Source organism: Thamnophis sirtalis, unplaced genomic scaffold, assembly GCF_051295495.1.
Source record: "Thamnophis sirtalis isolate CommonGarterSnake01/CBP01778 unplaced genomic scaffold, rThaSir2_p1.2 scaffold_3, whole genome shotgun sequence".
NCBI lineage: Eukaryota > Metazoa > Chordata > Lepidosauria > Squamata > Natricidae > Thamnophis > Thamnophis sirtalis.
Genome location: NW_028261383.1, coordinates 32,927,809 through 32,953,751, shown reverse-complemented (window position 1 = coordinate 32,953,751; position 25,943 = coordinate 32,927,809). Strand labels below are relative to the sequence as shown.

Sequence of the window (25,943 nt, the reverse complement as noted above, 5' to 3'; positions counted from 1 at the left end):
GCTAAAAACAACTGATTTGGTTAAGAGAGAGATTTTCACCAGAGGCATGTGGGGAGAAAAGGGCTACACTCTTCTACACAATTCTCTACTTTCATAAAATGTGATACTAGAGAATGACAAAATGAGTTATTCGTACAAGACTGCATGACTGGACAGCTTTGAATGCGAATTCAAAGCATAAAAGAACATGAGCTAAACAAGGTCTATGTGGGGAAAATGGCTACAGAATGCTTTGATTGAGACCTATGCTTAGCAATTCACCAAAAGCTTTATTTGATCTATAGCTCTCCTAGCCTGACCCAAATGCTCTAAATAACATTAGTTCATTCTTTAAAAAAATAGACTTTTCTGTTGAAGAGAAATCACGTCCAGTGCTACTTAACTTTTCTAGATTATGAGACTCTGAACTGGAGATACTGAATTCTCAGGATGCATACTGATGGCTGTGCTATTGAAGAAATGAACTGCTTTTATCTCAGTCCTATCTTAACAGAGAACTAGAGAGATCATCACCAAGTACTGATCATCCTAACTGGTCATCATTCCTTGACTGGTGGTGGGGATCAGATATCCCGTCTTTAGAACAGAGGTGATCTTTTTCTTTTCTGCTCTGTGTTTGCTGCTCTGTGGAAATGATGAAAATACGTTAGACACAATGCTGTGTTGCTATTGCACAATAAAAGAACACAGTTTGCAATTGGTCTATATCCAACTAGATTGCATATACATTTAATCTAATTTGTTAATGGCTCAGGGAAGGCCTTTATCCTTTATTTGCTACTTGTTCCTTTATTTGGAAATACTTAGCAGTTAAATCTGGGATTTCCTATATGCAAAACATTGATTCTGACAAGATATATTTATCTCCACAGGTAGGGACAATTTCTCATACATCACTGTATTAGAATTATGCATTTTCTGATTCTGGACAAAGATGACAATTTTGTCAGTTGCTGAAAAACTATTTCGTTAAGACGTATTTGTTTAAAGTAAAATTCTTATGGCAATGTTCTTGGCAACTTGAAGATGGGTGGACTTCTTTTCCTAGAATTCTCCAGTCAGCTAAGCTGATTAGGGGAATTCTGGGAGTTGAAGTTCACCCGTCATCAAGCAGCCAAGGTTGAGAAACGCTGTCTTCTAGAGCAGAATAGAAACCAAGACACCATGTCGGCAACACCAATCCAATTTCTGAAACTGGAGCAGGGATTGCCAACAGTTAAGAGGGAGAGCTTTGGCGGCAGTGTTTCTGTCTTCTTTGCCAAACTAAATTTTGTCATGCAAACTATGTAAACAAATGCAAATTAGTTTAATGTAAACTTTTTGTACAGGTTACAAGAAAGGGAACAATCCTTTCGTAATGTGAAGTGATTGCTGCATTTTCATGTTTTTACGTTCCATGCATTTCCTCATGTAAGAAGTTCCAACCTTGTTAAAAATCTCTCCCGTTGATGTTCAACCTCCCAGCTGCTTTCCTCCCATTGGAGATCCAAATCCAATATTGCCTAATGATGTAATGCCACATGATTTAGTAGGGCATAGAAAGAAATATAAAAATTACCTTTCTGCCTGCTGCTTGCCACACTAATTGCTAGTGGAAAGCCACTTCCTTCTGCTTCCTTCCAAGACATACACTTACGGAGATGTTTTTTGATCTCCACACGGCAAGATGTAGTGAAGTAGGGACTAGACTTAACTTATCTCTGTAATGTATTGCTTATAAATAGAGCCCCTTTTGTTACCATTATAAAAGTTGCTTTTCTAATTGTTAGTTGTATATACGGAATCATTTAATCTCCAGTAGGCAGTACTTGCAGAAAGTGACTAAAAATGCTCAGGAAATATTTCCCCATTCTTTTGCTCCTTCCAAGAGTGAATCTAGGGAATTCAGTTTTAGAAGCAAAAACAGCTTTGCATGAGGGCTGGTCAGGCAAGCTTCTTAACTTTCCCCTACAAGCTATAATTGTTAACCATTTGTATTGTTAGAAAAGTAAGAAAGCCTAATGGTATAAATGTAAATCGGTTCTTTTAAAATACAGGCAAATAGCTGGTAGCTAATACAATATAGGGAGGGACAGAGATGAGTGGCATATAAATTTAATAAACCGACAGGCAAACAGGCCATTGTCAGAATCAGTGACATTGCATCTATTTAAAAAAGGCAAAGATCAAAGAAAACCGATGCAATTCATGACACAAAATGTTATCTTCAGGAGTGGTATTTACTTAACCTTCCCTACTGATTCGCAAATGTGAGCGCGCGCTCACATGCACCCCCTCCACACATGTGCTAAGCCTTCAGCGCATGCACTTTTGGCTAAAAAAGGGTGTAAATGGGATGCCGTAGAGCAGGGGCGGGTGGGCGGGCCACCTGCAATTTCCGCTACCGGTTCAGGCAAACCGGTCCGAACCGGTAGAATACCACCTCTGATTCTTTTCTACATATTTGTGTAAATAAACAAGAAATTATACCATTTGTCTACAAATAAAGACTGAATATTGATTACTATATCCATGCCTTCTTCAGGTCTACACCAGCAAAATAAGATTCCAATTTTCTACCTACTGGGGTTCGCCGTGAAGGAGTCACTTGTTCCTCTCAACTCATGGATAATTTCCTGAAGAAGATCAAATCTGAGGAAACGTGAATTAACACATTTTTAATTAGTTTCATGAAAGATGATTTCAAAACTAGGGAAATGTAAGGTGGATTAAATTTAGAGATACATTTAGTTTACAAATGTCTTCATTAGATGAGAAATAGAAAATTTCAGATTTTGAGAACAGATTTCTTACTCCAGAAAAAGAGGAAGGGATACAAAAGAGAGTCAAAGTAATTCTACGTTAGTTTTGTTTCATAAAAGATTTAGCAGAGAGAAATTGTGATGGGCTTTTAGGATACTGCTCTTCTCCCCTACAATAAAGAGCAGTGTTTTTTCTTGCCTACCTCAAAGGGCTAACATTTATTGACAATCCCTGTGTGGTAAGAAGTTTCAGGGATTACCGTAGTAGTCAAAGATTTAGAAAGAAGACATTGTAGTGCTACCTGACATATTTACAAGGCTGAGATTGAAAGAGGATTTACAATAGCATTCTATTAAATTGCCACTTCTCACAGATTTCAAGCAGAATTCAACAAAATCAGTTCTCTGCCTTCTATTTAAATTCAATCCCTGTATAGTCCCATTTCTTTTTATAAATTCATTTCATTTTCTTTCTTTGTCAGAATTTAGCGACATAGTATATCTTTGGGGTTCTACACACAATTTCTGTCAGAGGTGTCATAAGACTGAGTAACTTAACCTTCAGATTTACAGAGCTGAACGCATCCCAAGCTGCCCCAAGCCCAGAATAACATAATCTGAAAGCTATTAGCCAATTCTTTATGCAAGGTGATCTACCTGGATCATTTCAGTCGGGTTTCATGCTTGGGTACAGTACGGAGATGGCATTGGTCGCATTGGTTGATGATCTCTGGCGGGCCCGGGACAGGGGTTGCTCTTCTATCCTGGTCTTATTAGACCTCTCAGTGGCTTTCGATACCATCAACTATGGTATCCTATTGCGACGACTCGGGAAGTTGGGAGTGGGGGGCACTGTTTTGCAGTGGTTCTCCTCCTATCTCTCGGATAGATCGCAGTTCGTGTTGTTGGAGGGCAGAGATCGACCCCGAGACGCCTCACTTGTGGGATGCCCCAGGGGTCGGTTCTCTCACCCCTCCTGTTCAACATATATATGAAACCGCTGGCCAAGATCATCCATGGTTTCAGGGTACGGTATCATCAATACGCTGATGATACCCAACTTTTCATCTCTACCCCAAACTACCCCAACTATGTCCTCGACGTGATGTTCCGGTGCCTGGAGGCTGTGTGGATCTGGGTGGGGACGAACAAGCTCAAGCTTAATCTCTCTAAGACTGAGTGGCTGTGGTTCCTGTCATCCCGATTTGTGCATCATGTACTATCTTTGATGATAGGAGGGAAAATTTTAGCCCCCTCAGAGAGGGCCCACAATCTGGGAGTCCTCCTGGATACGCGGCTTAGTTTAGAAGAACATCTTACAGCCGTGACCAGGGGGGCCTTCCACCAGGTTTGCCTGGTACGCCAGTTGCGCCCCTTCTTGGATCGGCATGCCCTGTGCACAGTCACTAACACCCTTGTCCTTTCTCGCCTTGACTACTGTAATGCTCTCTACATGGGGCTGCCCTTGAAGAGCACCCGGAGGCTCCAGCTGGTCCAGAATGCAGCTGCGCAGGTTGTCATGGGGGTACCTAGGTGCTTCCATGTTACACCCCTTTTAGGCAGCCTGCACTAGTTGCTGGTTGTTTTCCGGGTGCGATTCAATGTGTTAATTATGATCTTTAAAGCGCTCCATGGCTTAGGCCCAGGATACCTGCGAGACCACCTACTGCCACCGGTAGCCTCCCACTGTCCAGTACAATCCCACAGAGTTGGTCTCCTCAGGGTGCCGTGGGCCAGGCAGTGTTGGCTGGCGACCCCCAGGGAGAGAGCCTTCTCTGTGGGAGCGCCTTCCCTTTGGAATGAGCTGCCCCTGGAGCTTCGCATAATTCCCGACCTCCAGTCCTTCCGGCGCGCCCTAAAAAGTTGGCTTTTTCAGCAAGCCGGCCTGGCCTAAATTAGAATAAATTAAATTATTAATTTTAAATTGTTAATTTTAATTTAATTCTAAATTTGATTTAAATTGTCAATTGAAGGTTATTGGATTTTCTATTTAAACTTTTTAAACTTTTGTCATATGTGTTTTTATGTTGTACGCCGCCCTGAGTCCTTTGGGAGAAGGGCGGCATATAAGTCCAATAAAACCAAACCAAACCAAACAATGTGATTGTGACATCTGATACTTACTTCTTGATGTTATAAAAAGGCCTTTCTGTGTGACTCTCCAACTTCGGATAAATCTCTGATGAGACAGAATTTTGCTGCAGGCAAGACTGTAGGAGGTTAGTATCACCAAGCAATATACTAACAGAAGTTTTTGTTTTGTTTTACTTCATTTAAAAATACCTGTTGTTCTCTTCTGGCTTGAGCTGATAAATCAATAAGGTTTTGAAGGGAGTGGTTCTGGATGTTATCTTTGCACTTCTCTGAGTGGAGACAAATGGAGGTTAATAGCAATCTAAAGAGTGTTAGTTACAGGTACTCCTCAACTTATGACTGCAATTGAGCTCAGAAGTCAAACCAGTTGTTAAGCAGGTCATCCTATGAATGCCCAGATTTTATAACATTTTTTTTCCAGCAGTCATTAAGCGAATCACCATGGTTGTTAAAGATTATCTACAATGGTTTTTTTGGTCAGAATTTGGAAGTAAAAGCTGGTTTCCAGCAAAAAAGGTCGTAAATCATAGTCATTTGACCACAGGATGCCGCAAATGGCCATAATAGTGGGCTAAGAGCCTAAAATGGTGGGGTGGGGGAAGTGACAGTTGCAGTTTTGAATTCTGCTCGTAAATGCCTTTTTTTGGGGGGGGGGTTACATTGTAATTTTGAATGGTTGCTAAGCAATGAGTCATAAATCTGCAGGTAATCTTTGCTTAATATCCAAAAGAGAATAGTTGCAGAAGATTGCAATGCTACCAGAATGGCATAATGACAATGTGCTTTCCAGAGACACTTTGGCATCCAAAATCCCTCCAAGATAGCTATGAACCTGTTCAATTTTATTCTGCTGTTATAATCCATATTTTCTGATTGGCGGTTTTCCTGAAGGCCAAGATTTTGGATTTTGGAAACGACCTTGTTTTACTCACTATGGAGGATGGTAAATATCATTGTTCTTTTAAACCCATTTGATGTTTGGTATATAGCCACAATAAAAGTAATTTTAATAATTCTGTATGCATGAAGAACCTCTAGCATTACTAAGAATATCAGGTTCCTAAAATTATCAGTCGGGATCAATTTCCCCACTACTGATACGTACGTTGCTGTCACCTTCTGAAATTCTATTTCAAAAATTTCCATTTACACAGCAAATCAAATGGTTTCTATGATTTTCTAAAAATATATACTTTTGTGATACATCTGTTTTTTACTAATATGCTATATTTGGAGTAATGTACTAAATTGTAGTACAGTCTAATAAAAAAATAATAGCTAAGAAAAAGGCCACCTTCTCCAAATAGTATGGACAAATCTACTACATAGATCCCAAAGGAATTATAATCCCCTACTTCCTTGAGGATAATAGCTGGGTTGAGACCAGGAAGCCATATTTCTTTGTCATGACTCTCATTTTAAGGATTAATCTCTGCGATTAAAGTTGAAACTTGCCCTGACCTCAATTGCCTATCAGAAGCTGATTAAAAAAGAACTCTTCCAAACTGGTTTTTTAAAATATGAATGTTATTTATTTTTATCTCTTATTTAATATTTATTTCTAATAATTTTACAATCAGCGTGTTATGTTTTTTAATTGTATTGTGTACCACCAAGAGTCTTTGTTCTGTATTCGTGTGTGTGTGTGTACCACCAAGAATCTTTGGTCTGTATTCTCTTTCTCTCTCACTCACACACACACACAAATAAAGTACATATGGATTTGGAATGAGATAAAATGCTGCAAAGTTTTTTTCCTGGATTTTTGTCCCTAGATAATCCTCTTTTCAACCATGCAGCCAACTGCAACTGTGTCTATATTAGCACTGATCAAATATAACAATTTTCCCCCTCCGGAATAGGTTTTACTTCTCAGAATTTGAAAACACATGTAAAAATAATACAGGGAATTAGTCCTGCAAGAGTTGGAAATTGATTAAAAAAAAAATCTGAAAAGTTTGGAAAAGCGGTCCCCAACCTTTTGAGCATCAGGGACTGGTTCCGTGGAAAACAAAGGGGCAAAGAGGAGGATATGTGTGCTACTTAAAACATGTGCACACCTAGAGGACACTTTGCTCGCTTGTGTTGCCCAGTTACTAACTGGCAGTGGACAGCTTGAGGGTTGGGAACAGGGGTGGGATTCATTCAGTTTGGACTGACTGGCTGACCCCACCCACCCTTCCCCTCCCAGGAGTCTCCAAATGGCCTGTTTTGGATGTCCGATAAGTGCAGGCCCGGTGTGGAGGCTCTAGGAGGGCGAAAAACGGGCCTACCGGACGCACTGGAAGTCTGAAAAGGGGGTCTGTTTCTGGCTCTGGACCCTGGGGAACGCTGTTTTGCCCTCCCGGAGGTTCAAAAAAAAGCCTCCGGAGCCTGGAGAGGGGAAAAAGGGGCATACCAGAAGTATCGAAAGTTTGAAAATGGGCTTGTTTCTGGCCTCCGTAGCCCAGGGTTGGCTGTTTTTGCCCTCCCGGAGGCTCAAAAGAAACCCTCCGGAGCCCGGGGAGGGCAATATCCCCCCTGTGGTGCAGGAAGTCGACTAGACCACGGCCCCATTACCATGCCGTCCCAGCAACTGGGCAGAGAACCAGCTGCTAATTTTTTTCAATCCCACCCCTGGTTGGGGACCTCTGGTTTATATGACCATGAAAGATTCATACATCAGATTCAGTAATTCAGTGCTGAACAAGATGCAGAGGGGTTGTGTAATGCTGGCACACAGATTATAAGTAATAAAATATCTACAATAACTGGAAAGGGTCAAAGCTCTTAACTTTTAATGTGCACAAGAAGGAACATCCGCAGTCACTGTGAAATACATGATAGCTTCCAGTATTAGGACTTACCCACCACCACCCGCTTAGATACGGATCCCTCACTATGATGCGTTCGACCTGGTGCCCCTTGATGGGTGACAAATGACTCCAACATATGGATGCCAGATGCAAAATGTTTCTCGAGATTTTCTAAGGATGCTTGGGCCTTTGCAAATAGACAGGCTGAATCCTGTAGGCTGTTCACAACATTGTCCTCCTGGCTGGCAACAGTGTTTCCCTGAAGAAGGGGAAAAAATTGTGAGGAGAGTTCAGGTGGGGTAACATAGAAGAGATCAGGGTTAGGAGTACAGGTAGCCCTCAATTTACAATTATTAGGTTAGAAACCATTTGAAGTGATAGAAACATTGAAAAAAGTGACTCACGACTGGTCTTCACATTTATGATCATCACAACGACCCCAGTCATGTGATAAAAATTCAGGCACTTGGCAACTGGCAAGTTCTTAGAATCACATGATTGCCAATTGTAACCTTCCTAGCCAGCTTCTGACAAGTCAAGTCGAAGGGGGAAGCCAGCTTTTGCTGAATGGCTATGAGATTCTCTTAACAACATGGCGAAAAAGGTCACAAAACTGGGCACAACTCACTTAACCATTACCTAGCTTAGCAATGGAAATTCTGGTCCCCACTGGGGTTGTAAATTGAGGACCAGTTCTAGAGTATTTGGTTTGTGAGAAATCATCCAAAAATGCAGATCAGGATTGAAAAAATTCGTGTGTGTATGTGTATAATCCAGAACTAGGAAAGAAGATTGATACATTTACACTATGTATATTGAAGCAGAATCATATTGAAAAGGGAACGGAGGCTTACAGAGTGAAATGGTTTACTTGAGAAGTGGTGAAATGTTTCTTAAAACTCCTGGAGATTTTGATGTAGAATAGTATGTAAATCCTAGTAGTATGTAAATCCTAGAGCTACAACTTTTAATCATTACATTTATGGATGTGTATGCTTTACAGTCAAGTAAAAAGAAATCCACAATCAATGCATTGCATATGTGACACTATGTGATAAAATGTGAATGTGCTTGCTTCACAGCACACAGTTCAGGCTTCATAGTGAAAACATTGCTTGTCTTGTACTTTCTGGTAGGCCCCCTCCCCGTTTTTAGGCTATAATTCCTATATCTCTGCTAACAGCAAGTGTTTTGCATTATTACAGAAAACATCCAAAGATCCCTGGATTTAATCAAAGAACTTAGTTGATTCATTAAATAAGTTCTCATTAATTGATTGGAAACTCTAAATCATTTCATCCAGCAATGTGTAGCTGGGGCGGGGCAGGATGTTTACAGATCAAGACTTAAAAAGGCTTCAAGCCTGACCAAGCCATACCAGGTCTGTTGACATGACAGTATTATCAGATTCAGCCTTCTCCTCATCACTCTTCTTGTGTTCCCATGTGTTGTCACTGTTTGACTTCAGATTTTGCTGTTCCACAGATTTGCTATAGACACCGGCCTCCTGATCGCTGTATTTCTATGAAAAAAAAATGCAGAACACTGTGAAAATGGATGCTCCTCAGTGGATGGAATGTAATCTAATCTGAATTGTCCCTTCAACCTGTTTCCTAAAGAGGGGCATCCTTGACCAGTCTCTTTCTACGGAAGAAATTTTGTTCTTCTACTCCAATATGCGAGGCCCTAGGCCTCTCAGTTGTCAATGGCTAGAAACATGAGAACCTTATTAGTCTCCTCTTTCTTCTTTCTTGTATCTTATGGCAGTCATTTAATTGACAATAGAACTTAGGCTTTTGACTTGTTCCAGTTCACCTTTCTCTAAATTCTTAATATTAAGAATATTGCAATATTAATTAAGAATATTAGAATTTAAAAAATGTAAGAAACCCTTCAAATGAAACATGATTCACACTAATGAACCTGTTGAATATTAGCCATTTCCCTTGGGATAAACATTTGGAGCAGTGGTGCAATTCAATTTTTTTAAAAACCAGTTCTTTGGGTGTGGCTTGGTGGGCGCGGTGTGGCTTGGTAGGGGAAGGATACTGTAAAATCTCCATGCCCTCCCCACTCCAGGGGAAGGTTACTACAAAATCCCCATTTCCTCCCAATCAACTGGGACTCGGGAGGCAGAGAATAGATAGGGCGGGGCCAGTCAGAGGTGGTATTTACCGGTTCTCCGAACTACTCAAAATTTCCACTACTGCTTCTCCAGAACTGGTCAGAACCTGTTGAATACCACCTCTGATTTGGAGAGCCAGGTCTTTTTTTGAAGATTCAATCAGTGGGTCAGTCACTCTGCTGAACCAAGATCTCAAGAACAGATGCTATGTAAGAGTGCTTTGCCTGTTTTAGCTAATAAGTGTGAGTGTATGTGCATATGTGTTTGTATCATTTCTCCATTTAAAAACTGATATAAAATGGGCTGTATTTGACTGCATTATCCAAGCAACTTCCAGAGTTTAGTCCAGTGTTTCCAAATCATGACAACTTCAACATACACTGAAGTCAAAGACTTAACATTCACACATATTAAAATTGCCAAAGTTGGAAAACATTAGTCTAGTTACTATTGCAGCAAAATTCAAATTACTGTAATTGAAGGCTTTCTCCAAAAACAGACAACATGCTCTTACATGTAATAGGAATTATGTTGTGCCAGGATACATCCCTCCCCAGAAGGAAGAAGGAAGGGGAAAGTTTGTTTAAAGCCACTGGAATCCAACCTCCTACCTGTGCCAGTTTCATTGTCTGGTTCCCAGGATGAGCACTAAATGTGCTTTGTCCTGCACTCCTGCTACTGGACTCCACCTCAAAATATGGTGCTTCTGGAGAGAGCGACAGAGATAAAACCAACTATAGAAAAATCTATGGGTTCAGTTAGATCCTTATATTAATTTATTTTGCTACTCCACATTATTATATATTAGCTCCAATTTTCCTTATTAGTTGCCCTCTGTTTCCCCATTCTTCTTCCTGCATATGATTTTCCACTTTCAATTTCCAATTCATATTATTGTTCCAATAATTATTAATTTTAATAATTATTAACATTATTGTATTATTATTCAAATAGTTCTTAGCATAAAATATTTGATCTTATCTGATGTTATACAAGATGATTTTTTTGTAACCTACATAGCTATTCATTTATTCATTTGGAGTTTACTTTTACCAAAAACTGTTTTATAAACCCAATTCTGAAACGTATAGCTCGTTGTTCAATTGAGTCCAGTTAACCTCAGGATGGCTTGCCAAAGGGTTGCAGAGTTTGCCATCTAAATTATTCTGTAGAGTTGTTTTCTTAGTCTATTCATATTTTTACCTGGATGCAAAACTAGAGCAGCAAAACCAAATGAGAACAAATCAAGAACAGACCAAACCATGGGTGTCCATGGGATCTAGTTGCTTTCATCAGAAAAACAAAAACAGACACATGTCAGCCTCTCTTTCTCTTTCTTATGTGCATGTAAAAAAGCAATGACCACTTTGCTCATCTACAGTAAAGACTCTGGCCTGTTTCATAAGTGATTCAACAATTGTGGCTAAAATAGGCTATGAGTTAATATTAAGGGGTGAACTCATTTAGTGACTCAACTTAAAATTCACATCTGAGTAAATATAGATTATAACACGCATTCTCAAAACCAACATTTACTTAGGTTTGGCCTCTGGATTTACATTGGAATCCATGAAGCTAACATCTTTTTGCATGCTGTAGTTCTACTACCATCCAAGAAACTGACCTTCAGGAATGATGGGGACAGGGTCTTGAGTGGACACCATTTGTCCTGCCCATATGCAAAGCTTCTTTGGACATGATGCTGTTGATGAAAGCAAAGGAAAATCTCCCGCGGCACCCTGTAAAAGTAATACTGCTTATGATTTTTATTCCTGATCAATAAAAGTTAAAAAAGAGACTCAACAATGTCTTGTTCTTTCCTAAAAAGAAACTTAAGCACTGTATATGATGAAAGGGGGCCGGGGCTGTACCAGTATTTGTATTTTTCCCCTTAAACAGAAAGCTTCTGAAAGTCATAGTGAAGGTAAAATTCGCTACATTTCTCAACAGAATAACAGACTTGGAAGTGATCTTGGAGGTCTTCCACTCCAACCCCCTGCTTAAGCAGGAGATCCTATATCAATTGTAAGAGATGGTTAGGTCACCAGTAATAGCTAGACCTCTTTACAAGGGCTTAAATGTTGTGGAAGAGGGCAAAGCAACTGTAGAAACAATGCAATGACAAGAATTGAGAATGGGGCTTGGATGGCTGGGCAAGATATGAAGCAGCCTAAGGATGAATACAATAATTCAAGAAGGAATCAGATAAATTATGTGACTCAAAGATTCCAGTCTCTGTTTGCAAATGCAGAAAGTATAGGAAGAACCAGAACTAGAATTCAAGAAGGCAAATATGGTTTAGCAGAGCCGTGATGGCGAAGTGGTTGGAGTGCAGTACTGCAGGCTCCTTCTGCTGATTGCCGATTGTCGGAAGTTTGATTCTCACCAGGCTCAAGGTTGACTCAGCCTTCCATCCTTCCGAGGTGGGTAAAATGAGGACCCAATTTGTTGGGGGCAATATGCTGACTCTGTAAACTGCTTAGAGAGGGCTGTAAAGCACAGTGAAGCGGTATGTATATGTTTAAGCGTTATTGCTATTAGTAGGCATTGCTGAAGCCTTTAAGGATGAAACTTGTGAATGATCATCTGAACTTCTCAATACATAGGCTCAATGTCTTTTACATTACTACGCCTCTTTCCTTTTACTACATTACTACTTTATTACATTACTACTCCATTTTCCTTTTTTCTGGTCTGGTAATTTTCTATGCAGTGAGGAAAGGCCCATACTTTAATCAGTGATGCAGAAAGGATTAGGAATAACTCAAAATGTAAGCAGTTGAACATCTTACCTGTTGGGCTGCCCGCAGTAAGTAGCGTAAGTCAGGGAAAGTGCCTCTCCGGTCACGTTCTTTCAAAGCTGTACCATTTTTGACCACCTCATAAAATGGCTCAGGGACACGGGCATCAGTTAAGAGAAACTGCCCTCCCTCCATTTTTTCTTTCACATCGAGGCCATCCAATCCATCCCACGGCATTTCCCCTGAAAATATGCATTGCTTGATATATAAGCCTGATAGTTTTGATCACCACAGCATTCTACTAGCTGCAATTACTAAGCTTGTGCCCAAAAACAATTTGAAACACCTTTAATGAATTATTAAAGCAGCATAATTTCATTGCAATTCTTACAGCAGCATCTTTTTTCAAATGCATGTGATTTATTTGCTTTTATGAACAATAGAAAATGCATTTTTTTCTGAATGATTTTGAAAGCCTGCAGATACCAATTATTATAAATATCTTGTTGTTTGAATCATTAATCAATAATCCTATAGTTGAAACCACACTTAAGAAATAGATAGAAGTGTGCTAACCTCAATAAACTGAATCCGGTAAAGAAGATTTCTCCACAAAATAAATAAGTAATAAACAAAAAAGATCAAAGGAGCATCTAAATTCTAGTCCTTAGGACTGTTTCTAATTGGTCATTTTTAGAGCTTGTTTGTACAATTTTAAAATGGATCTAAATCTCCAAATGTGGCTATACAGAATATAGCATGTCTAATTTAAATCTGACTCCAACAGCCTTATTTTAAACATAATTAAGGCTAAAACCAACGTGATCTTTCCGGAAAAGAAAGCATTTTTAACAGACTGCATGTTTGGCAACATGTTCACATAATTTATTTGCAGTGAAGTTACTTCGCACAATTCACGAGTTGCTGATAATTTCATGCTACCTGTGATTTTCTACTAATATCCCAAACTGACCTGTGAAGATTTCCTGAATGACTGTGCAGAAACTGTAGAAGTCAGACTTCACAGAGGCTGATCGGTCTCTGATGACTTCCAAGGGTAACCAGTTGTAGAGAGGCGGAGGTGGTGGGATAGGCCAAGTTAAACAGAGTTTCTCTCTCCTGAAACAGAATCCATTCCGTCAAGATTCCTGCAAAACCCTATCCGAACAACTACAGTTGCACTTGCTTCAACTAACCTCTGTTGCATGTACTCAAGGTTACTGAGCTTGGCAAGGCCAGGTCTCACCAACTGTATGGCGTGAGAGGTCACAGCCCGATGGATATAGCCTCGAGAATGCAGAAACAAAAGCGCTTCAGAGACTTGGAGGAGCAGATGCACTGTAGCGGAGGATGCTGGGGAGCTAGGATTCTGCAGTGAAGGGAAGAAGGAAAGGAAGGATGTAGTTCTGGGTAGTGAGAAGAGCAGCCTACTTCCTGACTGTCCCACTTACCTCACAGTGCAAGGCATAGTAGAGGGAGCACATTTCTACTCTTTCAAAGACAAGCTGGATAGTTTCGAGATCCATGGATGGACTCACAGCTAAGAGGAGCAGTAGATAGGGATGGCGAAGTTGACTACAGGAAACACAAGACTCATGTTAAACACCATATCTACTCTGAACAACCGCATAGATCGCATCTCTTGACTGTATCCAGGAAAGCCTGAATAAATAAATCACCTCACCATATCCTTCTTTGACCCATCATATCCCCCGATGCCCACAATCTGGAATTACCTGCAGTGCTCTTGTTCAGCTAGGAGCAAATCCATGGTGCGACGTGCTTTGCTGCAGTTGGGATGTGCCTCTGGCTTGATGCTTCTCACGGTAACCAACTGTCCATTCCATAGCAAGCTAGGAACAGAGGTCAAAATGGAAGAATTGGAGTTAAGAGTCCAATCCTTTTCTCCACAAAATGGTGAAATGAAGAGGTCGAATCATAACTCCTCAGTTGGCTTTATTTGCAAACCATCCCTTCTCCCAGACTACCAAGTTACACATCTCTATTTATGTAAAGTTGCTGCATATTCAGGTTCTGTTTCCCTGTTTTTAGATACGTATGTATTTCTACTCTCTGCTTGGAAGTTCAGTGTAATGTCAAAGCTTGCCAACAATATTCTGAACTTGAATAGCAATAGCAGTTAGACTTATATACCGCTTCATAGGGCTTTCAGCCCTCTCTAAGCAGTTTACAGAGTTAGCATATTGCCCCCAACAACAGTCCGGGTCCTCATTTTACCCACCTCGGAAGGATGGAAGACTGAGTCAACCCTGAGCCGGTGAGATTTGAACAGCCGAACTGCAGAACTGCAGTCAGCTGAAGTAGCCTGCAGTGCTGCATTTAACCACTGCGCCACCTCGGCTCTCAGATGGGAAATATTAAAGATGAATCACGGAATCATATGATGACATAAGTCACCATGGATTCATTATTAATTCAGAAGGCTTTTATTATATGTAACTACTCCTCTTTGAACTGGATCTTCCAAGTTATTATAAGGTTACATTTCATTATTCTAAAAATGTGGGAAGGAACAAACCACAAGGGGCTATAAATAGCAACTCAAAATACAGCTTTACTTCCTCATGAGTGTAAATGGTCCATTCTGATAACTCCAATCTGCCTCTCCTTGTCCTCTGATCAGTTCGTTATTATCAGCAATGGATAGGAAGGCAGCCATCCGTGGTTGCTCATATCTACTGGGATAGAGCTGGGAGGGAGGGGGAAATGAACAAATTAAGTATGCAGCTTAGCTTTGCACTTTATAGATTAGTACCTGCCCTTCCCTCTGCAGTTAATTACACTATTCAAATAAATGTCCTTACATGTCCATATCCAACAAATGGCTTCTTCACATTTGCAAACATTTGGGGACAGTCCAGATACCTGCAAGAGAGGCGGGAGGATTCTTTTAGGATACATTCTTTTGAACTTTCAGTAAAAGAAAAGGGAATGGACAGTTTCTCTTGCTGACAAGAAAAAAAAATCTATAAGGTGTAATCTATTTTCTTGGTATGGAAAAATGATATGGCTGCTTTCATGAACAAATGAAAGTGCTTTGCTCACGTGAAGTCTAAAATATTTCTTCAGATCAGTTTTTAGGTCTGCACTGCCCTAAGCTTTTTGTTCAAATTGTTTGCACCTGAAAGAAATTATATCGTTGCAAGTGCTAACATTAAATAATAACTAAACAAATGTCACCAGGAGATAACCCTTAAACCCTTTATTGTGCCTTCAAGGAATTAGAAGAAACGACATTGGATAATGTTTTGTGCATATTTTTGTTTTTGTTTTACAACAACATGAAGTTTTGGGAACTTGAGAGTTTTTCAAGAAATGATCACAGCTTATTTATGGGATGGTGATTTCTGATATGTACTATCCTGATATGCTGCACTTTTTTCTTTTGTCAGTGTAGATAAAAACATATACTCACTGGGACATATTACATGAGAGAACAATGTATTTGGTCAGTTCAAATCAGGCTTTTTGATATATAATCTTCTGCTTTAATAGGTTTGGGGTTAAAACCAAACAAGAATAAAGTTACCAGAAGGAGGTAGATAAAAGTGAGGTGAAAGAAGAACGCAAACTGCGTGAAGGTGTTCCTAGACTTTTTGAATACAGCGACTGATCTCCGTGCTGCACCTGTGCTGTCATCTGAGCATAGTATTGTTGTATGATGTCCATGACCTAGAAGCAATAGAAAGACAGTGGACCACATTCGGTAAAATCCTTGTACGTAATCCAATAGCCGGGTATCATAAACTACATACTTGCTAAGTAAGCGGATTGTTCAGGGAAGAGCAGTGCTCATACCTCTGCATCCAGCACAGAAGCCAAAATGGCCACCAGTATATTAACAGCACATATATCCATTCATTTAGTGACTGTTCAAAGTTACATCACACTGAAAGAAGTGAGTTATATAACCTGTCCTCATTTAGAACTGTTGAGAATCCACAGGGTCAACTTACAACCACAGTCGAGCCCAAAATTTCTGTTGCTCAGGGAAGCAGTTATGAAGTGAATTTTGCCCCAACTTGCGACTTTTCTTGACATAGTTGTTAAGTGAATCACTGCAGTGCTTAGGTGAGTAACATGGTTGTTAAGTGAATCTGGATTCCCCATTGACTTTGCTTGTCAGAAGGTGGATTGCATGATACGGGGACACAGCGACGGTCATAAATATGAACCAGTTGCCAAGCATCTACATTTTGATCACATGACTGGGGTCACAACTGTGAAATAGGGCCATAAGTCACTTTTTTCAGTTATGTTGTAACTTTACATGGTCACTAAATGAACTGTTGTAAGTCGAGGACTATCTGTCATTGCAATTCAGATATTTGGCAACTAGCATATATTTACAACAGTTTCAACATCCCAGGGTCATGTGATTGCTATTTTGCAACCTTCCCTGCCAACCTGTGACCAGCAAAGTCAATGGGGGAAGAAGGATTTGCTTAACAAATACATGCTTCACTTAACAACTGCAATGATTTGCTTCACAATCATGGCAAAAAGGGTCATAAAATCAGGCACAACTCACTTAACAACCACTTTGCTAGCAATTGATATTCTGGTTGTAAGTTGAAGACTACCTGCAACTATCTCTCTGCACAATTTTGTAAAAGCAGTGAACTTCCAAACACAGAAAAAACTCCCCAATGCTTTAATTAGTTACTATTAGATTAGAATCTTTTGTTTTTCTAGCAGGCTAACACAGTTCATAGAATTATATCCATATCAGCCTTATGAATTTTGTACCTTTGCATTTTGTTCACTTCCAGCTTGCTGGGCCCAGTCCTTAGGAGTCCGACCCTTTTGATCATGGAATCTTAAATCACCTCCGGCTTGCAGGATACTGTTGAGAAGTCTTGGGTGACCAGAAAATGCAGCTGCATGGACTGGACTGCTACCGTCATAGCAACGACTGAGATTCATAGAATAGAAAGGGAAGGAAGAGGTTTAGGGTATCAACTACAAAAAACAACTAAGTTCAAACGAATCTCATTTGTGGTGAACGGGCTAAATGTCTATGGAGATTCTCAAGTCATCCAGGTCATCCTGTTCCCAAAGGTGCTTTTTCAAAAGGCAACTGGACTTTCTGGTTTTTCTTTGTAGACGTTTTACTTCTCATCCAAGAAACTTCTTCAGCTCTTCAGACGATTGGGCTAATTTACCAGTTGTCAGTGTTCATGATCACAGCTGATTCAACAGGAGTTGGTATGACAATAGTTTGGGCTTAATGGCTTCTTAAGCTAAGATATCTTTTGTACTGTAGAAATATGGCATAAACTATAGAGCCAAGGTGGCGCAGTGGTTAAATGCAGCACTGCAGGCTACTGCTAGATCAGCAGGTCAGCAGTTCAAATCTCACCGGCTCAGGGTTGACTCAGCCTTCCATCCTTCCGAGGTGGGTAAAATGAGGACCCAGATTGTTGGGGGCAATTTGCTGACTCTCTGTAAACCGCTTAGAGAGACCTGAAAGGCCTATGAAGCGGTTTATAAGTCTACTGCTATTGCTATTGCTATTGCTATAGGGGTGGGCAGTGTTCTGGATCTGAAGAACAAAATGAGTTTGGGGTTGTGAATGAGAACACATAAGCGGCATCTTTTGGGAACAAAACAGATGCTGCTTTTCCTGGGATTGTATCTGAATCACTAGAGGCATATAATGTGATTTATAACCGGCAGATGCCAGTTTAGTGTCGTGGTTAAGACATCAGGAAACCAGTTCTGCCTTAGGTTCAAGGCCAATTGGGTGACTTTGGGTCAGTCACCTTTAGCCCTAGGAAGTAGGCATTAACAAATCATACTTCTGAAATCTTACCAAGAAAATAGCAGTGACCTGTTCAGGCCATTGCTAGGAGTTAAAACTAACTTGAAAGTCTTAATATATAGTTAATATATTCATCTGTTTTCTTGTTTGAATTAGAGTTGCTTTGTGAGCTAACCCTGTAATTGATACAAGGTTAGCTCATAAACTGACAACTACGGTGTTTTCCTAAAAAATAAGACAGGGTCTTATTTTCTTTTGACCCCTGAAATAAGCACTTGGCCTTATTTTCAGGGAGGCCTTATTATTTTTGAGGTGCAGAAGGCGGCGAGCATGGTCACCTCATGACAGCTGCTGTGTTGCAGTATTTTTGGGGAGGGCTTATTTTCGTGGAAGGGTTTATTTTAGTGCATGCGCTCAAAAGCCCGATTGGGCTTATTATCCGGGGAGGTCTTATTTTCAGGGAAACAGGGTATTGTTCAAAAGCCTCCATTAAGATGTTGCTCTTAATGCTGAATGGCAAATGTACCAATTGGGCTTATTATCTGGGGAGGTCTTATTTTCAGGGAAACAGGGTATTGTTCAAAAGCCTCCATTAAGATGTTGCTCTTAATGCTGAATGGCAAATGTACCGTTCTACATCATGGACCCATTAGATGTAATCTTGCCTTTGGCACAGCAGGGATAAGTCTTCACTTTCATCCTCCTTAAAACACATTAGGAGAGTGAAAATGCTATTGTGTGGACACCTCCAACAGACCTGTTAGTGTGTTAGCTGGAAGGAGAAAAAAAGGCATCTCGACAACAAAGCCAGGCCATTTCTATTCAGCATTATCTGTGGACTGTAGCTGCAAATCTGAGAAATGTATGAATGGTGGGATTGTTCCTAAAGAAATGAACATCTGCAGATATCTGAAACAATGTATGCATTAGGATGCTTACAATATATTTCTATTCTAGAAGAATTGCAGTCAGAAATGCTGCAAAGGAATAATTAATATTGAACTAGTTTCTCTAGGAATTCTGTATTACTCACTGATTAGGATTAGCACCAAAGCGCAGAAACAGCTGAACTACGGAAGCATGTCCCAGTAGGGCACCAATATATAAACCAGTCTGTCCGGCTGTATTGTGGCTATCGACGTCCACACCTAGGCAGGAAGGAAAGAAGCATACACAATGAACAACAGCAAAAAAACCAAACATCTGAATGCATGTCTATTGGAATTGGGCAGCCAATAAATTAATAATATTAACAACAGCAATAATACCGTAAATTTACAGTAATTCTCAACTTACAACAGTTCATTCTGTGACCATTCCCACTGAAAAAAGTGACTTATGACCCTTTTTCACACTTAAGACCACTGCAGCATCCCCATAATTACATGATCAAAATTCAGATGCTTGGCAACTGACTCATATTTATGACAGTTGCAGTGTCCCAGAATCATGTGACCACTTTTGCAACCATCTGACGAACAAAGTCAATGGGAAAACCTGATTCACTTAACTACCATATTACTAACTGAACACCTGTGGTGATTCACTGTGGTAAGGAAGGTCATAAAATGGGACAAAACTCACTTAACTAATGTTTTGCTTAGCAACAGAAATTCTGAGCTCAATTGTGGTTGTATATCAAAGACTACCTACATATGTATCAAAATGAGTTCATTGAAATACAACTAAATCTCCTGGCCCATATTAGAAATAAATTAGAAGTAAAACATAAATTTTGCTGCTTATGTCCTCTATTTCCATCACATGAATGATGCCCAGCTAGCATTCTTAGTCTTACAAAACAGCAGCTATTGACACAATGTAATCAGTGGTGGGATTCAATTTTTTTTTTACTACCTGTTCTGTGGGCGTGGCAGGGGAAGGATACTGCAAAATCCCCTTTCCCACCCTACTCCCAAAATTTCTGCTACTGGCTCTCCAGAACCTGTCAGAACTGGCAGAATACCACCTCTGAATGTAATCCACACAACAAACATGATTTACCTCTCTTTAGTAATATCTTGGCCTTATTGCTCTTGCCCTCAGCAGCATGTCTCAGTAACTGCCCCTCCAGAGATTCAGGTTCAGTAAAGTAGCCTAGGCTCACAGGACAGTTTGGCGAGAGCACTGGCACCTTTGGCATCACACTAAAACAAGCATCAGAACACGGTTAAAGTGATATTATAAAACAAAGCACTGCTTTAAATGAAATGCAAGCCTCCTTTAAAAATCATGTATTGTAAGAAAACAGATGTATGTATGGATGTGTGGATATAAAACATAAGATGTTTTATATCATAGATGTGTGGATATAAAACATAGATGTGCAACAAGTATGGACATTCAGAAGAGCAACAAAGATGATTAGGGGATTGGAGGCTAAAACATATGAAAAACAGTTGCAGGAATTTGGATACCGGTATGTCTAATTTAACGAAAAGAAAGACTAGGGGGTGACATGACAGCAGTGTTCCAATATTTAAGCCCTGCCACAAAGAAGGGGCCAATATTCTCCAAAGCATCTGAAGGCAGAATAAGAAGCAATGGATGGAACATAATCAAGGAGAGAACCAATCTAGAACTAAGGAGAAATTTCCTGACAAGTTAGAACAAGTAATCAGTGGAATGACTTGCTTTCAGAAATTGTGAGTGCTCCATCACGTTTTTAAGATTGGACTGAAATGGTACAGGGTCTTCTGCTTGAGCTGGGGGGTTAGACTAAAAGACCAATATTCCTTCCATTGTTATTCAAAATTCTTTCCTCCTCCTTTCTATAACCTTAGTATCTTCAAGAGGGCCTCACAATCAGGAGGTTGTGAGTTCAATCCAAGGTAGAGGCAGATGTAGGGTCTCCTGCTTGGGCAGGGGGTTGGAGTAGATGACTTGCAAGGTCCCTTCCAACTCTGTTAATTTGTTGGAAATGAATAGAGTTGGAAGGGACTTTGGAGATCTTCCAATCCAACTTCTTGCTCAAGCCCCAAAGGTGCTTTTTCAAAGCTGCTCAAGCAAAAGACCTTTACTGTTGTCTAAGGTCTTCTTAAAATCCTACTTTATTCATATGTATTTCACAGTAAAAGAATTTCCAGGATCTCCGGAGAATCAGTAAATTTTGTAAACCTCATCGGTAATCCGATTCATATTCATGAATATATTTTACTGATACCAATGAGATTATTGAGTGAATATTCGTGAAACTCTGCTACACATTTCCATTTTTATGAAAAAAAATGCTTTGATAAATCCGTTTGCCTGAACAACTTTGCAATAGTATATTATAGACTGCAATCTGACCTTATAGTACTTTTCTAAATGGAGCAGTATGGTGTTATTGTATGACTAATTGTGAATTGCATGTGTTATTGTGTAGGTGTTCTGCATTGCATTGTCAAGCAAATGTGGATTTTCCCTATCCCTGTTACAAAGCTGAGATTACATATACGTGATCCCACACTACTAATGCAAGCCTACCTGGCTCATCCACCTGGAAATATTCATGGATATGAGAAACACACTCTGCATATTCAGCTCCCTTTATTGACGCTTACTTTCCATTCCTGGAAGGGTTGAGCCCTGCTCTATATTAACATTTCATGCTGCAGCATTATAAAGTGCTTTATGCTCCCAAATCAAGCCAGTGTGCAAAATCATAAAAATTGAGCAATACACTAAATCCTGAATTCAATCAGGACATTTTGTAGAGCAACAAAGCAAAACTCTAAGCAGGGCAGGAACCAGTAAAAAGCAATAGATGCCACGGGTTAACTAATGTATTAAGTGTAATGAATGCACAAAAGCCACCCTTGATTCAATTACATCTATTGGGAAGAAATTATTCTTGCTTCATAAAAAGAAACACCTGTCACCTCAAGGAGCTCTCCTTGGGCGAGGAAAGGCACAACGAAGAATTAGGGTGCCAGAATCCCCACCAAATCCAAATTACTTCCTTTCTTGCTTTTACGCTCTGAGCGTGATTGACAGGCAAGATCACAAGAGCAAAGGTGGAAAGCGCCCCGCTTTACAACGGCCGCAACGCGAACCAATCAAAGGGGACGAAGACAGACGGGGAGGTGGGGCAAAGCCCGAATTGACGGGAAAAGAAGGGTTTTGCCAAGCGCGACCACAACGAAAAATCTGTTGGCGCGTCCCTTTTAAAACGAGCCACGCCTATCTACGGGCGGTGTGGTTTTAATAGTTGGATGCCGAAGGCCGAACCATTCCGCCTCCTTAGGGAGGATAAAGTATTTTGAATGCTTACGAATTTAAAAATAAAAAAATAGAAAGCGAGCGTGATAAATAATAAGACTATAACGCCATCTCTTTTGTATCCTCTGCAATGGTCTTGCTTATAAGGAATCAGCATAGCATAGGCAAGCACTAAAATAGGGGATTCACCCCCTTGCAGGTCGAAGTAGTGTTGTCCATGTCACCCTTCCTTTACCCCGTTTGACGGTTAAGCGTCCGTTTATTTCGGGGAGAGATTTGCCAAAAACACGTATTGTACGCTTTATTTAAAAACAAAATAATTTCTAAGCTATTCCCCTCCGAGCAATTGATGATGGGGGAAAGAATAACCCAATTTAGCCATTTTTAATTTAGAAATTAAAATCTGATTGCTTTTGTCGCTCTATGTGTTTTTGTTATTGTGAAACTATATAATAAAACGCCGATTTTTTCGAGTTTAAACTTATGCTCGTTCACTCTCATGTATCCTAATGCACCAGAAGCAACGTTTTCTATGGTTTTATGTCAAATACACAAATATGTACAAAACGAGAGATGATCAAACCCTTACAACCACGGCAAAAAGGAAATGTTTGAGGAGAAAAAGGTCCTTCATAAGAGATATCTAATTCGTCCTCATTTATTCACTGCTTCCTCTCCAGTTTTATGTCATTTTCTTTTATCCCAGTGTTTCTTAACCTTCCCCCGCTTCCCTTCCCAGGACCCTTCTCAGTTTTAAAGATGATGGGTATATTTATTGATATTTATCATATCAAGACTCAAATAGCTTTGCTGCCACTATTGCTTCTCTTGATGATTTGATAGGATTTTGGTGTCATTTTTCCGCACAAGCTGGAAAATCATTTTGATTTCACAGACCTCTGGGTGACTGAGTCTTGGGGGGACCCCCAGGGGTTCTTGGGCCACACTTTGAGCAAAACCTTTATGCTAAGATAAGGAAAATCCTGTCTCAAATGACTTGGCAGATATTTATGGAATTTCTAACACAAAAAAATGTTTGCTTTGCTGTGAAATCCAAATTTCATAAGTTTGGGGGAGGGGATGCTGATTATCAGGGAAAAACTTAGTTTATTATTAAATGAATTTGTAAGGCAATTAACATCTTAAACTGGGCTGCTTTGAGGATTATTTGATTAAAAACTTTTAACTACAGTATAACAAAGTAGCAACTCTAAATAACACTTTTCCTAACACCTGGTGGGTTGCTTCATTGCTTGTGCTAGTGGGTTTGCCACCAGAGAGATCTTGGTAATGACACAATACCAAAATTAAGGTGCTAACTATGTTTATATTTCTTTTAAAAAATCAGGTCTGTTTCTAAGGCAGGTAGTAGGAGCCAGAGCTGCTTTTAGGACAATTACTCTGGACATCTGATTCCCCAAAAGACAAGCTTCTTTATTAACTAGCCTTAAACTTTTGAACAACAACTCTACTTTTTTCAAATGTCTAGAAAAGCTCTTATTCTTTCAACTGGGATGTTTATCCTCACAAACTAGCCTTAGATCTCGGTAGACCGAGGTGGTTCTGAAGGGCAGATGACAGTTGGACTAACAGCTCACTAGTTCTCATCTCTTCCTGGCCCAAGTTATGGTTCATCCACTTTATTATTTTGCTATTGTTTGCATTTATTAAAGAAACAAGCAATTTCTACAAAAGCTTCAGCTTACAAAATCCTATTCTAGATATTACAGTACTCTGTAAATGACTGTATTTACAGTATGGAAATTTAAATTTGCAATTTCAGTTGATGAATTGTCAATGATAAGTTTCATCCTTGTATTGTGCAGCATAATGTCCCTATATCGTGACCACAATAAAGATATTTGATTTGACCTTTTCTGGCCTCTAATACTTGGGTATAATTTTTAACTTTTTTTATTTTTTTGTCTGCTTTCTATTCTTTTTGTTCCCAAAACACATATTGTTCGTTTTCTGCCATTTTTGGTCTGATCTGCCATTTCTTTTTTTCCTCCTCCTGTCCTATTTTCCTATCCTGTTTCCAGGTAAGCCTTTAATTATATACTGTAACTGCTCCATAAACCATGATATGTATATGTGTGTGTGTGTGTGTGTGTGTGTGTAGGTGGGGTGGGGGATGTCAATGGTAGATATTCTGGCCAAGTGCTATCCTGCTGGGATATGGAAAGTAATTTGATGCAAAATTTGTGACCCATAAAAGAAGCGACAAAGAAACAGAAAAATGAATTCAAGTAGTAAATTCAAACCTTTGTTGAAGATAGGAATTTCCAGGCAGATAATTTGAAATCATTGTAACCGAGGATATCCAAGAATGGGAAAATATTTATGTAGAAATATTGTCTTCTGTTCAGAGAACTATTTTGCTGCCCTTCCACTACCATTGCCAAGAAACACTACAATGATCTCTGGAGAATGGAGAATACTTGATATGAGAACACTCTGCTTAGTAGAATACCTTTGTGATGAAACATCTCTCACATTATAATATCATGTTTCCCTGAAAATAAGACAGGATCTTATTCTCTTTTGACATTGTATTGTATTGTATTGTATTGATTTTATTTATATGCCGCCCTTTTCCCCCGAAGGGGACTCAGGGCGGCTCACAACTCGACCAGGGAAGGGGGATACAAACAAGAATTTAAAACGACATAAAAAACAATGCATGATTAAAACACAACAGTCATACCAATTTGAGACGGGGGCAACAGTTCTTTAGCCCCAGGCCTGTCGGAACAGCCAGGTTTTAAGGGCTTTGCGGAAGGCCTGGAGGGTGGTGAGGGTTCGAATCTCCATGGGGAGTTCGTTCCAGAGGGTTGGAGCAGCCACAGAGAAGGCTCTCCTCCGGGTGGTCGCCAGTCGACAGTGGCCGGCGGATGGAATTCGGAGGAGGCCTAATCTGTGGGATCTAATCGGTCTAGTGGAGGTAATTGGCAGCAGGCGGTCTCTCAAGTACCCAGGTCCAATACCATGAAGGGCTTTATAAGTGACGACTAGCGCCTTGAAGCGTATCCGGAGACCAATAGGCAGCCAGTGCAGCTCGTGGAGGATAGGTGTTACGTGGGTGAACCGAGGCGCACCCACAATCGCTCGCGCGGCTGCATTCTGGACAAGCTGAAGCTGACATCCAAAATAAGCGCTTGGCCTCATTTTTGGAGAGGTCTTATTATTTTTGGGGTGCAAGAGGCAGTGAGCGTGGTCACCTCAAGGCTGCTGCTGTGTTGCAATATTTTTGGGGAGGGCTTACTTTTTGGGGACGGTTTATTTTAATGCATGCAAAAGCCGGATTAGGCATTATCCGGGATGGTCTTATTTTCAGGGAAACGGTATATATTCTGAAGATGAGATAAGTAAGAAATGTGTTTATACAAGCTTTGATTAAATCTGCTATGCACCGTCTGTTTATCAGCCTACAATCGGCATATGATTGCAAGTAGACGT

General features: G+C 40.1%; 1 protein-coding gene across 1 annotated transcript; it reads right to left on the bottom strand.

Annotated features, from left to right (window-relative positions):
- Positions 1–508: 508 nt before the first annotated feature.
- On the bottom strand, positions 509–24,871 carry LOC106552348 (inactive serine/threonine-protein kinase TEX14). The gene is made up of 20 exons (XM_087707795.1): positions 24,749–24,871; positions 20,286–20,428; positions 19,315–19,429; positions 17,267–17,432; positions 16,047–16,189; positions 15,322–15,382; positions 15,076–15,206; positions 14,233–14,349; positions 13,948–14,071; positions 13,693–13,865; positions 13,470–13,615; positions 12,548–12,738; positions 11,380–11,494; positions 10,367–10,461; positions 9,009–9,152; positions 7,682–7,889; positions 5,025–5,104; positions 4,866–4,939; positions 2,564–2,631; positions 509–624 (listed from the first exon to the last, which is right to left on the bottom strand). The coding sequence occupies exons 1-20, from the start codon at positions 24,790–24,792 to the stop codon at positions 524–526; spliced, it is 2,439 nt and encodes an 812-aa protein (XP_087563921.1). The 5' UTR covers positions 24,793–24,871; the 3' UTR covers positions 509–523.
- Between the last annotated feature and the right edge of the window lie 1,072 nt (positions 24,872–25,943).